This window comes from Onychostoma macrolepis, chromosome 03, assembly GCF_012432095.1.
Source record: "Onychostoma macrolepis isolate SWU-2019 chromosome 03, ASM1243209v1, whole genome shotgun sequence".
NCBI lineage: Eukaryota > Metazoa > Chordata > Actinopteri > Cypriniformes > Cyprinidae > Onychostoma > Onychostoma macrolepis.
Genome location: NC_081157.1, coordinates 49,618,021 through 49,636,156, shown reverse-complemented (window position 1 = coordinate 49,636,156; position 18,136 = coordinate 49,618,021). Strand labels below are relative to the sequence as shown.

Below are 18,136 nucleotides of genomic sequence, written 5' to 3'. Positions count from 1 at the left end.
ATTGCTATCAAAAATTATATTTTACTAATAAGTAGATGACTAATATTTGAACATTTTGATTTTTTTTTAAACATTTGAATTATTAGCTATTTAAATTCATATTTTGTTATATAACACTTTGATAGTGTATGGCAAGTTTTGTTTTCACTTAATTTTCTTCATGTGAGAATGAAAGTGCTGCTGAAGTGAACTGACTTTCTTAAAAAAACCTTCAAGACGCTTTCATACAGGCTTATCAATCTGTTCTTGTGATTGTTACTGTAATAAATCTGTACAGTATCAGGTAATCATTAGCTCAGGTGTGTCATTAGTCAGTGTTTGAACAGGTTTATTGAGTGTTGTTCACCAGTCAGGCGCCTCCTCTCACAGTTACAGAAAGAACAGCTAACTGACTGCAGGAGGAGCATTTTAAGTGAAAGTAAATCGAAACGCTATTGCTGCTGTTTTCTCCATTTTTCTCTGGAATAAATCCTCAACATGTTTCATTTGAAAAGTGTGATTTATTAATGCTTTGTGCTGTTTTTTTTTTAAACATTTTTAAGAAGGGTTATTCTTGCGATCTTTCAGGAGTCATTTTCACTAACGATTGATCTTCGACCTTCGACTAAAGTTCGACCTTCCACACCTACAGGTAAGAAATCTCTCCATATGGACTCAAAGGCTGTATTTGTTATTGCCAAACTGATTTTATTTTTATTTTTTTAAATATAGTTTGTTTAATTCATTTATTCATGTGGTAGGGCTTATAATTGAATCATGTATTCTGAAAAAGGAATTAAAATACATATTCATTTTAATAGTAGCCTAATTAAAAAAAAAAAAAAAAAAAAAAACATGCTTTTGTTTTAAACCTGTTTCGGTCAGTTTGACCAAAAGCATATAACATAGAGAATGAGAATTGTATGTGAGAATTTTAAATGAGAATAAACTATTTTGTTTAATTGGTATTTACAGAACACACAGCTTTACTGACTGAAGAAATTATTGTTGCCTTTATTAATTTTTATAGTGTTTATTATTATTATTATTATTATTATCATCATCATCAATATTATTATTATTATTATTACACATAACTGAAAATATGATTCAAATTTCAAAACAGCCTTGAAGTTGTCTCATTCTTTTTTTTCTCATTCTTTTTTATGGCATGTAATTTAATTTAAACACTGACTAACAAAATTATTTAAAATATAAACATCATATAAACAGGCTAGAGTGATAGCTTCTCACAATTAGATTAAAACATTTATGTCGAGAGCATGAAAAAAAAAACAAAAAAAAAAACAAACAAACAAAAAAAAAAGATACTGATTAGCCTCCTGGGGCTGTCATTCTTGTGGTAATTGGTCATGCATTTTAGCTAGGAATACTTTACATTAGTGTTTCTCAGCTGTGGGTCGCAATACCATTCTGGGTGGGCCGCAGATAAAGATACAACATCAACAACAAAGAGTGTAATTCTAAATGTCTTTTATTTTGAAAGATGAGCATGAAAGCTCTTGATACTTCTGTTAGATGCAGTTTAAATAAAGAGTTCCGGAGAAAATGTGCTGCCCAGATTCAGTATCTGCGGTCAGATGAGATCCCTTACGAAAAATAAGTTTATTCAAGTGTGCTATTAGTATACTTCTTTTAAACAAAAACAAAAAAAAGAGGAAAGTATACTTTTAGTCTACTTTTTATGTACTTCTCAGAAATATAATTAAAATGACATTTAAGTATACTTGACATACTTAGAAAAAAAATCGAAATATATTTGAGCTATACTTGTGCTCCTAGAATCCGTGTTTTCATTGTTATGGGCGCTAGTACACAATCCCCCAAAAAAAGAAACCTAAACAACAGATGCTTCCACGTGTGATCTAGCATGATCATCTGACATAAAACAGTTTAAAAACTGTGTGACGTTATGGAATAAAATGTCAACCGATGAAGAGGTAATAATGACTGTCAAGCTTTGGGGTGTTGATCGACTCCATCTACGTTTTGATTATCATTCTGAATCCAATTCAGTCTTTTTCAGCTTTTTGTTCAAAAATGTTTTTTATTTCTTTATTGTTTATTTGTGAAACTTACCCACATTCAAGTGTTTAAAAAAAGAATGTGTGAAGCTAGAATAAAATGTTTCTGTTTACAAGCAGACCCTGTTCATTCTTTTGATGTTTTGTATATTCATACAACAAAATATATACAAATTAATACCTAAATAGGGACATAATAGTATACTTAAAGTATGATGTAAAGTTCACTTAAAAAAATTATGAGTATACTTTCAGTATAAAACTACTAAACTAGTAGTTTAGTGAGACTATACTTCAACGTGCACTAAAAAAGTATTTAATTAGTAAACTAACAGTATACCTATAAGTTCATTTTTAGAATAATTGTAGTACAAGATAAAAACATTGATGTAAACTAGTTGTGTACTCAAAGTTTACTACTGTTATACTTAAAGTATACTTAAAAGTATACTTTTATATACTAGAGAGTGGGTCAATTTAGTCCCAAGGAGTATTGAAATAGTACACTTACAAGTATACTACGGTAACTGTTGTTTCCATAGCCCAAAAATTTTATTTTTACTTTGTCTTGTACATGTTTAAATGACTGTGGTGGCTCATACCAAATTGTATTAACAAAAAGTAGTTTGGGACTGCTATTTAATAGCCTTACCTTATAGGCTGTTTATCTGTATTTCATGTGTATGCTAAGTAAATACATTTGCTACAACTAGTACTGTCAGAAAAATTGACCCAGCAGCTGAGTTACACAAAAACTACCCAACATAAATTAAAAAAAATGACACAATAAAATGACCCCAGCATTTGAGTTAAATAAATATATATATATATATATATATATATATTCTGACGGGAGGAGCCAATGACAGACACAGTGGGTGTGGCGTCAGGCCTCGGAGAGGTTTTTGTTATTAAACAAAAATGATCAAATAAAGTGTCCAGGGGAAAAAGTGTACAATATATATATATATATATATATATATTAGAGTGAGTGTTTGTTCTTTTCTTACTCTTGGCCTGTGGTTAAAAGAACAATAGCTTGACCTGACCTGATTCTGATCTTATTCTATACTTTTAATTCAGAGATGTCAGAGATCTGCTACAGTTCAGATGATCCAGGGATCCGGATTCTTCTGATAGGCAGATATGGTTCTGGCCAAAGCTCATCTGGGAACACCATACTGGGAGAAAAGAGGTTTAAAGTTAAGAAGCATGAAACTGAAATTTGTGAGGGTAAAACACAGATTGGAGAAAAGCGGGTGCACGTGATTAATTCTCCAGATCTACTGGATCCAGATCTGTCTGAAGAGAAGCTGGAGGAACTGAAAGGGCAGCTGGTCTCTCGATGTTCAGCAGGTCTCAGTGCAGTTCTGCTCACCGTTCCTCTAGAGCAACATGTGCAAAATGAGGAAGAGATCCTGGATTATATTAAAGGTTTACTTGGTCCTGAAGTTCAGAAATACATGATGGTCCTTTTCACACGTGGAGATGAACTGGAGGATCTGGATGAACCACAGACCATTGAGGAATATCTACAAAGCAAAGATCATGCAGATCTCCAGCGACTGGTGACTGAATGTGGAGGAAAGTTTCATTGTTTCAGTAACAAGAAGCATGTAGAAGGTCAAGTCGAAAGATTACTACAGAAAATTGAAGAAATGATGATGAAGAACAGAGGGAGATTTACCATGGAGCAAATGAAAAGGAGTGGCAGCAACAGAGATCCACCTGTCAATTGTAAGTTTTGTGTGTGTGTGTGTGTGTCTGTGTGTGTGTATAGATAGATAGATAGATAGACAGATAGATTTGTTTACTCAGTGTACAACAATTCAATTAAATTCTAGTTTATTTGTATTGCGCTTTTCACGATACAAATCTAAAAAAGATTTTACATTATATTTATGAGTAGGTTATTAGTGGTACAGTAAAAATCATACAGTTAATTTACATGTACATTAGACGGTGAACAATATTAACGGCAATGATTAGTTTTGTATGTTGTTCCATCACTAGTTTGTTGCACTACTCTTGTAGGAAGAATCCCTGGAGTGTTTTATTACTGATTTGATTTGATCTGTAGTTTCAGGAGAGTCTCCAGTGAAAAGTCCAGATGAGATTCAACAGACTACTGAGACTGAGAGGAAAGACCAGATCAGGCTGGTTCTCCTTGGAAAAACTGGATGTGGGAAAAGTGCCACAGGAAACACTATCATCGGCAGAAAAGTGTTTGATTCTTCAGCCGCTTCAACCTCTCAGACCAAACAGTGTCAGTCAGAAACTACAGTGAGGATGGGTAAAGAAATATCAGTAATTGACACTCCTGGACTTTACGATACTGAACTCAGTAAACAGCAGGTTCAAAGAGAAATAGTGAAATGTGTAACATTCGCCTCTCCTGGACCACATGCTTTTATTATCATCATTAGAGTGGGTCGATTCACTGAGGAGGAGAAAAATACAGTGCAACATCTCAAAGAAGTATTTGGAGAACAGATACTAAAATACACCATGATCCTCTTCACGTACAAAGATCAGTTAAAGAAAAATGAAACCATTGAGCAGTATCTACAGAAAGCTGATCCAGCTCTTAAAGAACTTATACAGAGCTGTGGACGTCGATTCTTCTTTCTGGACAATGAGTCTGCCAGTTTCCCACAGTTCAAAGATCTGATCAGTAAAATAGAGAGGATGATGGAAGAAAATGGAGGGACGCACTTTACAAGTGACATGTTTGAAGAAACAGAGAAATGCATTCAGGAGATTCAGGAGATTCAGAAGCAGAAACTGGATGAGAAATTGAAACAGTTCAAACAGCAGAACAAACGGGTCACTAACACAGAATGGAAGAAAAAATACTGGTCTTTAGTTGAGGAGTCACGACAGGAAGCAGAGCGATCATTTTCTGATATAAATCTGCACCTCCTGCGAAGCAGCCCAACATTGACCAGTGAGGAAGGAGCGAGTTCCGCAAAAGAATCTGAGCACAAAGCAACCGGTCTTTTTAGGGCAGTTATACTTTCATTCAGAGAGAGGATGTGTGTGATTCAATGAAAAACCACAATGATCAGACACGAGTCATTATTCAGCTCAATTCAATTCAAGAATTCAAGTTTTGTTCTCATCTGACAGTGTCACTGCAGTCAAATCAATGATATTGCTGAATATTAAGTGTATTTTAAACCCTGAAACTCAAGCCAAAGGTCACAGTGACAAGAAACACAAACTCTGTCAGGTGACAGAAAAAAGAAAAAGAAAAAAAAAAACCTTGGGAGAAAAAACATTTTGGCTCTGTCCTTATCATGCTGCACCACTTTTTTTTTTTTTAATATATGGACATTTACTCAAACTTCAGTATCTCGGCTCATGATGGTTGTAGCTCCTTGAAACAAAAACAGATCTTTAGAGTATGCAATCTTTCATGCGATCAATTTTACAATAAGTGGACTACTTGTGATGGACTGACCCTTGAGAGAAACTATTTTATGATTGATCACAAAGATACCATAGAACAACCATTTTTGGTTCCACATCGAACCATTCAGTCAAAGATTTTTAAAGAACCATTTCTTTCTTGCCTTTTTATAATCTGAAGAACCTGCTTTCACCACAAAGAACCTTGTGTGAAACAGAAAGGTTCTTAAGATGTTAAAGGTTCATTATGGAACCATTTCGAAAAACAAAAAAAGGGTTCTTCTATGGCATCGTGAAGCACCTTTATTTTGAAGAGTGTAGTTTCTTCAGCTGTGCTGAGGAGAAATGACCATGTAAACAACTTCAGTCTGAGCTGAACTTTGAGGAGAAAAATGCAGCTTAAATAAGCAGCTTAATATTACTCAGATCAACTAAAGGAGAAATATAAAACTGTTGAGCAATTTCTACAGAATGGTGATCCAAATCTTCAATCCCTCATACGAAATTGATTCCTCTGTCTGGACAACATGTCTTCCAATTTCCCACAGTTCAAAGTTCTGCTCAGTAAAATAGAGATGATAGTGAAAGAAAATGGAGGGATGTCACTTTAAAAGTGAAGTGTGGCATTTCTTAATGCATTCAAGAGAAGAAACTGGAAGAAGCAGCAGTTAGGCTTAGTAGAAGAGTCTCGATGTGTAGAAGAGCATTTGATCATGACTGGTGAAATCCTAATAGTTCTAGCCAGAGTTAAAGAGCACCAGTTCAACTTGCGAACAGAAGTACAGAGAAACTAGCAAAAACAGAAGATGTGTGAAATTCAATTAGAGACAAGGATCAGACACACACACGACACTAGTCAAACTAAATCAATGCATGCTTTCTTCTTAAACTATCTCATTCATAAGGAAACATTTAAATTTTCCTCTTATAGAAATTTGCTAATTTGTAATGCAAAAAACAAAACAAAAAAACAAACAAACAAAAAAACATGTAATACAATAGTGCACTGAGATATAGTGCAAATAACAATAGTAAGTGTTCAAGTACTGTATATCTGAACAATTGTAGATTGTAGAAAAAAAAAACAGCTGAACAAAAATGACATAAGCCAGATTTGCTAAACAGGGCAAATCACAATCTACCTAAAGCAGTGCAAATTTGTCTGCTTTAAGATATTCCTTTTTTGGGCATTAAATAATGGTGCAAATATCAGTAAATTTACTAGCTCTCCTCCCATAAATTTAGCGTCTTAACCCTACAAATGCAAATGCAATAAGGTCAGCTGCAAAAATAACTGCACATCCACACCTTTTCAGCACTAATTCTTCACTGCGTGTCTTTAGTAAATCCTGACAGTGTTTTATTTCATTTTTTAATTTTTTTTTTAACACCAGGGGTCTTATTTATAAAGCATGCGTACGCACAGATTTGATCTTAGAGTGTGTGTACGCTTAAATTCACGCCTGTGAATTTGTAATTCTCATATCTGTAAAAACTGTTTTTGACTGCAGGTTTTTGGAAATGTAAGCTGATCTTGCAGCTCACTGTTCTAAATTAAAGAATTTGGACGATGACTGGTAATCAGTCGTTTACAAGGCAGAGAGCTGAAACCATTCAGTTGCGTGCAAGTTCAAGATAATTTGCGATTCATATATTTCACATCTGAAAGAGATGCGTTCATGCGTTTTCTGTGCGTAAGTTCATTCTATGAATTACACATACGCATAATTGAGAAATGATTGTAAGATTAAATTTAGGATGGTTTCTGCAAAACATTTAAATGAGGCCCCAGAAGAGGGTTTGAGCTGCTGCAGTCTGGCCTTTATCTACTACAAATATTTCTTCCTTAATTTTCATGACTTGATCAGTGAGATGGTCAGTCATGTGTGTCTAACTTGATAGCACAGATCAAGCCCACATTTTAATTCCCCTCAAAAGTCTTTAATATAAAGCGCTATAAAGTTCAACATCCAAGATGGTTGTAGGTGTTTATAGCTGAATGAGGCTTCTGTAAATCTGTTAAAAATTTGGCAGTTACAAATAAAAGGATAGCTGATGAACAGTGTTCAAGTGTTTCTGTCATTCTTCTTGCTCCTCTTTAGGAAGATAAAGACATGAATCACAAGATGTTTTTTTTTTTTTTTCAGTCCGATTGTTCCTGTTTTTGAATGTTTACGCAAATATTTTGGCCACATATAAAAAGGTTATTTTTGAATGCCTCTTTTGAGTTACTCAAAAGATTATTCTGTAGTATTCTGCTGAAATAACAATGATGTTAAAGGGGCTATGACTTGAGAAATCAAAATTGCCTTGATATTTTGACATATGCCATGATATTTTGTCCTCGGAGACAAAGAAAGAAAGGAGGAATTAAACTGGGGATCCAGTTTTCGGGCTGCCATCCATGATTTCGAGAAACGTGCAGTTTCTGCAGGGAACAAAAAACAGAGGAACTGCACACCTTGCAGGATTTGTTAAAAATATCGCAATTTCTGCTGATGGTGCTTACAGAGTCCTGGCTGCACTGTGATCTCCCCTATACTCATTGGTTCAACTAGAAGTTTTTCCTTGTTCGAGCACACAGGGATGAGTGCTATTGTGTCTATATCAGAGAAGTCACCCAGCTTTAATAATAATATATTCTAATATTGATTTAGCTTATTGTGATGTTAAACAAGTATCTCATAGCAGCCACTGAATGGACATAGTAACATTTTAACTTTTAACACATGTATTTTTTAGTATGATTGTTTTGAGCAAGTAAAACCGCACTGCATTACCCCATCATTTTAATTTGTCAAATAAAGAGAATAGTAATTCTGAACTTGCAGCTGTTTCATCAGAATGAAAATAAATAATGTGAATTCAAGCGATTAAACTGTAATGTCTTTTCAGTGTCTTTTATTATTATCAATATTGGGAATAATGATAATAAAAAAATAAAAAAAACATCCTGTGGATGCAGAGCCATACCGGGGGAATCCCCCCCCCCCATCTCTCTGAATATTACATTTCATAACGTAACTATGTGTAAACGTTATTTGGTAGTTTTTACTTGGGAAGGCAGCTGTATGTTTTTATAGCATTTGAATAACAATGGATAAACCTGAAATGATAGAAGGAGGATTGGAGATTAATTTAATTTACAAATAAGGTAGGAAATGTGCCTACTTTTAAATCGACACCTGCCACGGTGTTTCGCTCTTTAAGTGTGTCCTAAAAACCGATGGGTGTGTGGGTGTGTGGGGATTACTTCTGCATGACGTAATATCATGCTAGCAGGTGAAGCTGGTAAAAAGGGTCTGTGCAGTCTGGTTCTCGTAGTCTTTGCTGAGGATCTGTGCTGGGGCCATCAATGAGGTCTTCACAGGGATCTTCACAGGGGTCTCCGCTGACAGTCAGGGATGTGTTGTGGTCGCTCCTGGGTGCAGGTCCACCGTCTGGTCTGGATACCAATTGGATCAGCTGATTACTGTAACCCAGGGATAAGGGTGAGACAGTATATAAGCAACTAATATAAGCATTGATGTCATTCTTCTTACAAATTAACAAGTACATTAGATATTATGGGAAGTGTTGCTGCTTACATTAATTGGTGCAGCATAAAGATCCTATAAGGGATTTGAATTATAGAAATGTGATAGTGTGTCATGTGTATGGAAAGTTAAAGAGATGGGACATTTAGGCCCGGATTCATAGACAGGACTTGGCCTAAACCAGGATTAGGCCATTGTTCAATTAGGATATTTAAGTAATTTTTATAAACATTCCTTAGAAAAAAACATTACCGGTGTGTATCTTAAGACAAAACAAAGGAACTGACATGTTTAAGATCAGTCAGTGCAAGTTTCTTTCAGTTGAAACAGCTCAGATTTACATTTTAGTCTAGGACTAGGCTTAAGCCTTGTCTGTGAAACCGGGGGCTAAACTCACAGAGTGTGTCTGTCTCCTGGAGTCCTCCCTTGTGATCTGCCAGCTGGAGCCACCTCTTCATAGTCCCCTTGACCTCCATTTCAGTAGCATTAGCTTGAAAGATTTTGCAAATTGCAGCCTTGAAATACATGTATAAATATATATTGTAAGGTAATTATTAAATCTTAAATATTGCAGGGTTTTTTTACAATCATTAGTACCAGACACAGAATTCACACCTCATATGTTTGATGAATGTTCATGCATAAATTCAGCATTTTTTCTGTAAAAAAAAGAAGAAAAAAAAGAAGATGATGTCAGACACTGGTTTGTGCTGCTTGTCTTTTTAACTATTATTTTCTGTTATATTTCTGTTTTCAAGGTTTTCTAGCATCAAACTTTAAAGTAAATTTTGAAGTCATTTTGTTCACATTAACCAACTGTCACCCCCCATTTTTGAACATATACATGAAAGTGCACTATCCAAACTTAAACTCTTATAATTCATGAATGCTTTGGAATACAGACATAAGGTTGGACTCTTTTTTAAGAAGACAATCAGCAGATTACTGCAAAAGTGGAATTATTTTAAAATATGAAAGTATCAAAAAGTTATAGAAGTTTAAATTTACTGTAAAGAAAATACAAAATATTATTTTTTATATATTTTATATAAAATAAATATTTTACATAACAGGTTTTACTCTAAAATTGGCATAAAATTAAAGCCTTATGTCTCAATAAGTTGTGTTCCAAATTTGAAGTTGATATGAGAAAAATTGAGGTTCCTGTGAGATTTTATTTAGGGTGTCATACCGCAAACAGCCACCGGGTGCCATTCAACTTCATTTAATTTTTTTAAATGCATTTTTCTGTCACAAATGTCTAAATGTCTCTGTCAATATTACTCCGATCACAAAAAGACCACCAAATATGGAATCCTGAGAGTCAGACCTTTCCGGCAATATGTATTTTGTCAAGATTCTAAAAAGTTTTGATTCTGAAAGACCGTAATACATTGTGTAATATGACACTTGACACCACCCACTAAGGGGGAGGAGACCGCCAAAAGATTTTAAAGTACAATTTCCATGGTAAAGCAATGTCCGATTTCAAAATGAATTTTGAAGGATGAATTTTGAGGTTTTAAGCTTTCAAATGATATATAATTTATGATGATTACTCAAATATTTGATAGGGAAAAAAGACAACGGAAAAAAGAGTGCCAAGCGTCCCACAGGTGGGACGGTGACAGTTAAGAAATCCTGATAGTGACATAGTTTGAACACACACGTGACCAGAAGCTCCGCCCTCTTACAACACTCAGCAGGAAGAGACTGATTCGTTTCTCTCTTCTGTCAGACTGGCTCTCGATGTCTCGACAAAAGCTAACAAGAATCAGTGATCTGTGACGAATGAAGAAAGATGCTTTCAAGAAGGGTTTTTGAGCAGTTTCTTTGGGATTCATTTTTGAAAGAATCATTCAGAAAGTGAAAGTAAAGTTAATACTGCTGGAGCTCAAACAGTGACGATGGCTTCATCAGCTAAATATGATTATATTTGTCCTGTATGTCATGAAATCTTCAAGACTCCTGTTATTCTATCGTGTAGTCACAGTTTCTGTAAAGAGTGTCTTCAACAGTTCTGGAGAACCAAACAAACTCAGGAGTGTCCCGTCTGCAGGAGAACTTCAAGACATCAACCTCCAGTTAATCTTGCTTTAAAAAACTTGTGTGAGTCGTTCCTGAAGAAGAGAAATAAGAGACGTTCCTCAGAGGAGTTCTGCAGTTTACACAGAGAGAAACTCAAACTCTTCTGTCTGGAGTAGAGGTCTGCATTCCCGCGGCTGTCCCGCGGGAACCGCGGGACCCGACCAGATTTCTTACGACGCGGGATTAAATTCCCGAATAAAACGCGGTTGCGGTCGGTAACTCTGGTGCAATTTGAACGGGAGCGGGCGGTCTAACAATATCCCGTTCCCGACGTCTTTTCAGAACAACATATCTGCGCTTTATTCAAGCATCGGTACAGCCTGCACGGGACTGTTATGCACGCGCAGCACGCATGAAACAGTGCTTCGTTTTATTTGCGAGTGTCTGTACGCAGCATGTGTATAACGATGCTCAGAGCAGGCTGTAGCCTACCAGTGAATATACGGCCCACAGACAGAACAGGCAGGTTGTCGATGAGTGACAGAGCAGAATAAAGATGGAGCAAAGTGTGGATGCGCTGTCCTTGAAGAACGCTCAACTCGGTTTTGTTTATATTTTGCTTAGCCTATAATTTTAAATGACACATGTCCAATTTATTTATTTTTCTTCCGCGACACTTTTCCTAGGCTAGCTACTGTGTTTACAGCAAGATGTTAAACTAATTTAGTATTTTGACAAGACGAATAAAATTATAATAGGCCATTTTTGTACAACCTACATTTTTTTTAATGCGACACTTGTTAAACGAACTGTATCCTGACAAGACGAATAAAAATAAGGAATACAATTTTTGTACATTTTTATTTTCTCTGTGACACTTTTTTTTCCTACTGTGTTGGCAGCAAAATGTTAAACGAATTTCGTGTCTTAAGACACAAAATTCGTTTAACATTTTGCTGTCAATAAAAGACTCTTGACGACGAATAAAATAACAAATACAATTTTGTGCAGACTACACTTTTATTTGTTAGCCTATTTGTCTTTCTTTCAGTAGAGGAAATTTAAATGTGTGATTCTGGAAACGAGATCTAAATTTAGCGGGAACGGTCGGGTCGGGAAGAAAATTATTCAAAGCGGACAGCGGGTGAACAAAGAGTAAATATATCGCGGGAGCGGGACTTAAAAAACAGTCCCGCGCAGACCTCTAGTCTGGAGGACAAACAGCCTGCGTGTTTAGTGTGCTTTACTTCACAGCAACACAACAATCATAACTTCAGACCCATCAGTGAAGTGGTTTCAACACATAAGGTAAGACTATGGTTGAGTATATGAGTATGATTAAAGCTGGGCATAAATACATTTCTTACTACCATTTTGCTGATATAATGTGAACATATTACAGAAATCTCTGGTGTCTTATAGATTTTCACTTTAAATTCTAGGAGGAGCTCAATACAGCACTGAAGTCCTTACTGGAGAAACGTCAACACAAAGAAAACATTAAAGGAGAGTTTGAGAAAACACTTCAACACATCAACGTGAGGATTGATATTCATACATTTGATTAGAACAGATGCATTGTTTTGTCTGAAAAGTGCATGCTCCTGTATTGACCTGAATAAGAGTTTACTCCTTGAAGTTTATTTCATAAACTGTCAGGCACATGCATTTAAAATCTTTTTTATTCTGGGAATGGTATCGGTTCATATAAACAAAGCCCCTGAGTGCCGGTTGATTTGACAGTGGGCGGGACTAACATATAAGCAGCAGTCTCATTGGTTAGTGCTCACCTTTCACACTTTTCAAATAAAATATTTTACATTTGTAACTAACTTCTAGTGAGCTTTTAATCTTGAACCTCATTATTAGTCTTTCCACAGAAAAACTGAAAGACTAATAATGTTAAAATCACCAGCAGTCCGTAAATCTGTTTAATATGAAATCTACTTATTTTCATTCAGACATGGTTGCTATGTGTGGGATCTGATAGGGCCCATGAAAGAAAGAGAGAAACATAACATAAATCTTTATTTATCAAAACAACAAAAGTAATCAGGGAATCAACTTTGAGCCAACAGAGGCAGCTCAGAGGCACGTGCGATTCTGTCATGAATCGCACCTGTTTTACCCCAGCCAATGGCCCCTGATGACCTTGGGGATAAGGAGCCAAATCAGGTTCGTCTTGATAAATACCCAACCCATGATTTTATTGGGAGAAATCAGGCCTTCTATAGTGCCTGGTATAAGAACAAAGACTGGCTTGAATACTCATGTAAATCAGATGCAGCCTTCTGCTTTGCATGCAGAAAATTCAGTATTGGATCAAATGCAAATTCTGACCGAGCTTTCACTCATACCGGTTATTCAAACTGGAAACATGTAAATGACAGCACTAATGGATTTGGGAAGCATGAAACTTCTAAGGAGCATTTAAAATGCATGACTTTGTGGAAGACCAAAAAACTCGCAGCGCAATGGGTAAAGAAATCTCCACTATTGTCAGTGCTGAGCAACTAGACAGACACTGTGTGTATGTGTCAGGAATAGTGGACATTGTGCTGTTTATTGCTACGAACGAGCTTGCTTTGCGAGGGAGTTTAGATTCCGTGGACTCCATGGGAGAAAAAAGTGGTGGTCTCTTTTTGGCCTTATTAGAGTACACACTGAAAAAGGACAAAGAATTCGCAAAAGCCTTCAGCACAATTCCGTGTAATGCCACGTATACGTCCCATGATATCCAGAATGAAATCATATCTCTAATGAGCGAGATTATCACAGAATACATTGTAAAGGAGATTGATGATTCGTGGTACACCCTAAAAGTGGATGGAACTAAAGACCCAACTGGATGTGAAAACATTTCTATTGAACTCAGATATGTTGATGACAGTTATCGTGTGTGAGAGAGACTGCTGAAAATGACCACAAGCAAACAATGTGACGCCTTGACATTAACTGAACTAGTTTATCACTGAACTAACTAATGCTGGCCTCAGCCTTGACAAGATTTTAAATCAGTGTTATGACGGTGCAAATGTTATATCTGGAAAACACGGTGGAATGCAAAACATACTGCAGGACAAATTAAATCACGAAGTGCCATATGTGCACTCTTTTAATCACCAGCTGCATTTGGTGGTGGTAAATGCAATGCCGTTTGAGAGGGCGATGGAGGAATTCTTCAATGTGTGCAATTCCCTCTACACATTTTTTTCCGCAAACCCATGTTCGCTGCACAATACACTGTTGAAAAACTGAAAAGACTGCTTGATCAGAGATAGACTGGGCACCTCGCTACAGTGTCAGTCATTGTGAAATCCTGTGACAGCATAACTGAAACGCTCCACGAAATCGAATCAACTCACTCGTACAGCACAGATGTCAGACTTGAGGCTACAGGTTTACTGAAAGCCGTAACAGAGAGACAGCTTCATAGCTTACATGAGTCATAAAATCCTGGGCCTCCTCGATCCTCCAAATAAATTGTTGTAATCTGAGGCTGCTGATCTATACAACAGTGTCCAGCTTGTCCGCAGCACGTTTGAGTGTATTGAACGTCTACGATGTGATGCGGCGTTTGAAAACCTGTGGAGTGAATGTGATTACCAGCTATCAAGCACTCTCGCCACACCAACATCCAAACGACAAAGAATCATGAACAAAACCATGGAGGAGTATGTGGTTGAAAGCACAGTGGGTCGACGTGAAGGAAACAAAAATGAGTGCAAACGAATATTCTTTTGCGCTTTAGATGTTGTGTTGGGGGAGCTTTCGTCACGATTTAACGAAAGAAATACCCAACTGATAGAGGCTCTGTGTGCCATGGACACTGACAGCCCACATTTTCTGGATGTGCACAAGATCAAGCCGCTGTTGCAATTAACCAAAACTGAACCATCAGAATCTGAGTTCACCGTAGCTCATAATTTCTTCCTGAAAGAACTTTCAAACAAAGCCAGTGACAAGAAGTGGATCCCACACACCCTGGAAAGATACCGTGATGTTCTGTCGGCAAAGCTTTCAGTGACATTTGGGGCATCTACTACAATGTGCGAAAATTCCTTTTCCACGCTGAACCGAGTTTTCAGTGAACACAGACGCAGCATGTTACACCAGCGAAAAGCTCATCTTGTCCAACCAAAAAAAGGACCTGACAAATAAGTTCCAGAAGGAAGGAGAATGGAATGAGAAGCTTCTCAGGAGGTTCAGCACAGCATCTAGGCGGTTACAACTCTTTTAATGGTAAGTTAAATGTGCACTGCACTGCACTGCCATTTGTGGCCATCTGCTTTTTTCATTATGGGAAGCGTTCTGTCGTGTGGGGAAAAATATAATTATGATTATTATAACGATATGCAGCAGCAGCCAGTTTCACAATAAAAATTTAGGAAGTTTAGTTTTAGGAATAATGAAACGAACGTGATATTGATTGTTTTATGCACATTTTGTACGTCTCCGCTCAGCCTACCGATCTCCTTTCGGGACTGATGCTGCTGGAGCGTTTCCTGGTCTCTCGGAGTCGGCACTGTCTATAGTCCTGGATTGCTCTTTGATCTCTCTACTGCACGCCTGAGTCCGCACCTGTTCTTTTCTTTGGACTGCTCGTTGTTCTGACTGGACTCCATATTAGCGAAATTAACTCTATCCTCATATCTCTGCCCTGCTGGAGTTGTCTGGGACTTGGCGGCCCTGCCCTCTGATGTTCAGTTTGAATAATAAAGTCTAATTTATTACAGACAGTATCTTCGCTTTTGGGTTTTCTTTTCCGCTTAGAGCTCATGAGAGTTACATTTAATGAACAAATGTTTACAACCTCGCAGGCTGAAATATCCATCAAGAAAACGCCACCTCTGACGCCGCATTCCACTTCGCCTTCATGTTGTTTTTCATTAGCGCGCTGAAGCCATCAGCCTGAGATTAGGTAAGTGATAGATAGCAGAGTCAATTAATGATTATTAAAATCTTTCCATTCCGTGGCAGTGGCTCAGTCTGCCACTCGACCTGCCACCGCCAAACGCGCCTGCCAGTCGACCCGCCGCCACATCCATGTGCGCCTGTCACTCGACCCGCCACCACTATATGCGCCAGCCTCTGGACCTGCCACTGAAAAATGCGCCTGTCACTGGACCTGTCATGGCTCCTCGCGATCATCACTCTATATGAGCCCATTCCTCATCACCGTTAAATGCGGCTACCACGGGATCATCTCTTCCGCTGTTTTTTTTCCATAACAGAGTGCGTCTCGTGGCACATACTAAGTCTGTGCGCCTATTACTATGATTATGGTCATTTTAGTAACAGCAGAGATGCCTAGAAATGCGAAATAATATAAAGAGATGTCATATTTCGACACTTGTTTTGTGCCTCTACTACTTTGTTATCCTTATTATTTATATGTACGGTGTGTGGATCCTGGCGCCGGGCCTGCCATAACGTAACAACTTACAAAACTTAATCAGGCTGAATTTATGTGCAAAATAAGCATAAACAAACATATACTTGCTATTACCAGTGAGGAGATACATGCAAAGCAAAGAATCGTGCATCTTTGAGACGATTGAAGTGAATTTCGTTTGATTTCAGTCTCAAGCTGAGCACACAGAGCGTCAGATTAAACAGCAGTTTGAGAAGCTTCATCAGTTTCTCAGAGATGAAGAAGAAGCTACAATCACTGCACTGAGGGAGGAAGAGGAGCAGAAGAAGCAGATAATGAAGGAGAAGCTGGAGGAGATGAACAGACACATCTCAGCTCTTTCACACACAATCAAAGACACGGAGGAGATGATGAAAGCCAGTGACGTCTGCTTTCTGAAGGTCTGATTTCAGATCATTGATTGATTGATTGATTGATTGAGTTGTTGATGATCAATGGTGTGTTTGTTCTGCAGGAGTTTCCAGTCTCAATGGAAAGGTGAGTGATCTGCTGGTGTCTCTGCTTCTGGTCCAAAGCCACTGCAGTTCTGATCCTGAATGTTCTTCCAGAGTCCAGATCTCATCACAGCCGGATCCACAGACGCCTTCTGGAGCTTTAATTCATGTGCCACGTTACCTGGGCAACCTGCCCTTCAGAGTCTGGAAGAAGATGCAGGACATCGTCCAGAACAGTGAGTCTGACTGCAGAAGATCTAAATGTTAGTCTTGAATTAGTCATCATTGCTCCCTAGTGTTTTGTGGGATTTTTTAGGGAGTGATCGTTCCAGTGCACTCAATGATTTTTTGTGATCGAGACATCTCTTAAAATGGTCGAATGTTTATACAATGCGCAGTATTTCAGTAACTGTCCAAAGCATATAAGGCATGTGATTGGCACCACAAAAGTGGTGCTAACTCTGCTCCGGAACAGGGTTCTATAACACTGGGTATAAACTGGTGCTAACCCCTCTTCTAAATTAGTGTGAAAAGTCCTAATGTTTTGATCTGATTGAGCATCAGTCTCAGGGCATGTAAATATGATAACAGAAAAATGTCTGATGTATTTGATCAATAGATTGATAATAATCTGTGTTGATTGTGTCTCATCAGCTCCTGTGATTCTGGATCCAAACACGGCACATCCACATCTCGTCCCGTCTGATGATCTGACCAGTGTGAGATGGAACTGGAACAAACTACCTCTTCCTGATAATCCAGAGAGATTTGACTCGTATCCCTGTGTTCTGGGTTCAGAGGGTTTTAACTCAGGAACACACTGCTGGGATGTGGAGGTTAAAGAGAGTTCAGACTGGATTCTTGGAGTAACTACAGCATCAAACCAAAGGAAAGGACGTGATTTCTATAAGACTGGTGTCTGGAGTGTGTGGTACGATCAGTATAGCCTGTCTGAGCAGCCTGTCTTTGGCTTTCGTGTTGAACAGCAGCTTGATCGTGTGAGAGTGAATCTGGACTATGACAGAGGAACGGTGTCATTCTCTGATCCTGTAACTAACACACATCTACACACATTCACAACCTCCTTCACTCACACACTCTTTCCATTCTTCTGTTGTTATACTATTTTCACTATGAGGATCTTACCGTTCAGTAGTTAGTAGGGGTGGCACGGTACATGTATTCGTACCAAACCGTCACGGTATGGGCGTCTCGGTTCGGTGCATGAGGCCTTACGACGAATACAGGCAATTCACCCCCAATCCAGAA

The 18,136-nt window shown here is 37.7% G+C and overlaps 3 protein-coding genes across 3 annotated transcripts in view; 2 read left to right on the top strand and 1 right to left on the bottom strand.

Moving 5' to 3' along the window:
* Positions 1–18,136, bottom strand: part of LOC131536091 (gastrula zinc finger protein XlCGF57.1-like) — a 77,646-nt gene that overhangs the window by 30,004 nt on the left and 29,506 nt on the right. The window contains exons 5-7 of the mRNA XM_058768779.1: positions 9,587–9,630; positions 9,369–9,486; positions 8,689–8,907 (exon numbers count right to left, since the gene is read on the bottom strand). The gene's annotated coding sequence lies outside the window, so the exon portion shown is untranslated. The remainder of the gene's footprint in view (positions 1–8,688; positions 8,908–9,368; positions 9,487–9,586; positions 9,631–18,136) is intronic.
* LOC131535818 (GTPase IMAP family member 7-like) lies at positions 3,110–6,411 on the top strand. The gene is made up of 2 exons (XM_058768324.1): positions 3,110–3,761; positions 4,105–6,411. Exons 1-2 carry the CDS (start codon positions 3,110–3,112, stop codon positions 5,073–5,075), a joined length of 1,623 nt encoding a protein of 540 aa, XP_058624307.1. The 3' UTR covers positions 5,076–6,411.
* Positions 10,879–18,027, top strand: LOC131535816 (nuclear factor 7, ovary-like). Its single transcript, XM_058768322.1, has 7 exons — positions 10,879–10,914; positions 12,254–12,307; positions 12,442–12,537; positions 16,583–16,813; positions 16,888–16,910; positions 16,982–17,103; positions 17,522–18,027. Exons 1-7 carry the CDS (start codon positions 10,879–10,881, stop codon positions 18,025–18,027), a joined length of 1,068 nt encoding a protein of 355 aa, XP_058624305.1.

What these genes read in the sequence shown, in the direction of transcription:
- LOC131535818 (XM_058768324.1), top strand. Translation starts at nt 3,110, where the DNA reads ATGTCAGAGATCTGCTACAGTTCAGATGATCCAGGGATCCGGATTCTT. An exon ending in CAGAGATCCACCTGTCAATT is followed by an intron (nt 3,762 to 4,104) that starts GTAAGTTTTGTG and finishes TTTGATCTGTAG; the next exon opens with TTTCAGGAGAGTCTCCAGTG.
- LOC131535816 (XM_058768322.1), top strand. Translation starts at nt 10,879, where the DNA reads ATGGCTTCATCAGCTAAATATGATTATATTTGTCCT. An exon ending in AATATGATTATATTTGTCCT is followed by an intron (nt 10,915 to 12,253) that starts GTATGTCATGAA and finishes TTTACTTCACAG; the next exon opens with CAACACAACAATCATAACTT. An exon ending in GCAGGACATCGTCCAGAACA is followed by an intron (nt 17,104 to 17,521) that starts GTGAGTCTGACT and finishes GTGTCTCATCAG; the next exon opens with CTCCTGTGATTCTGGATCCA.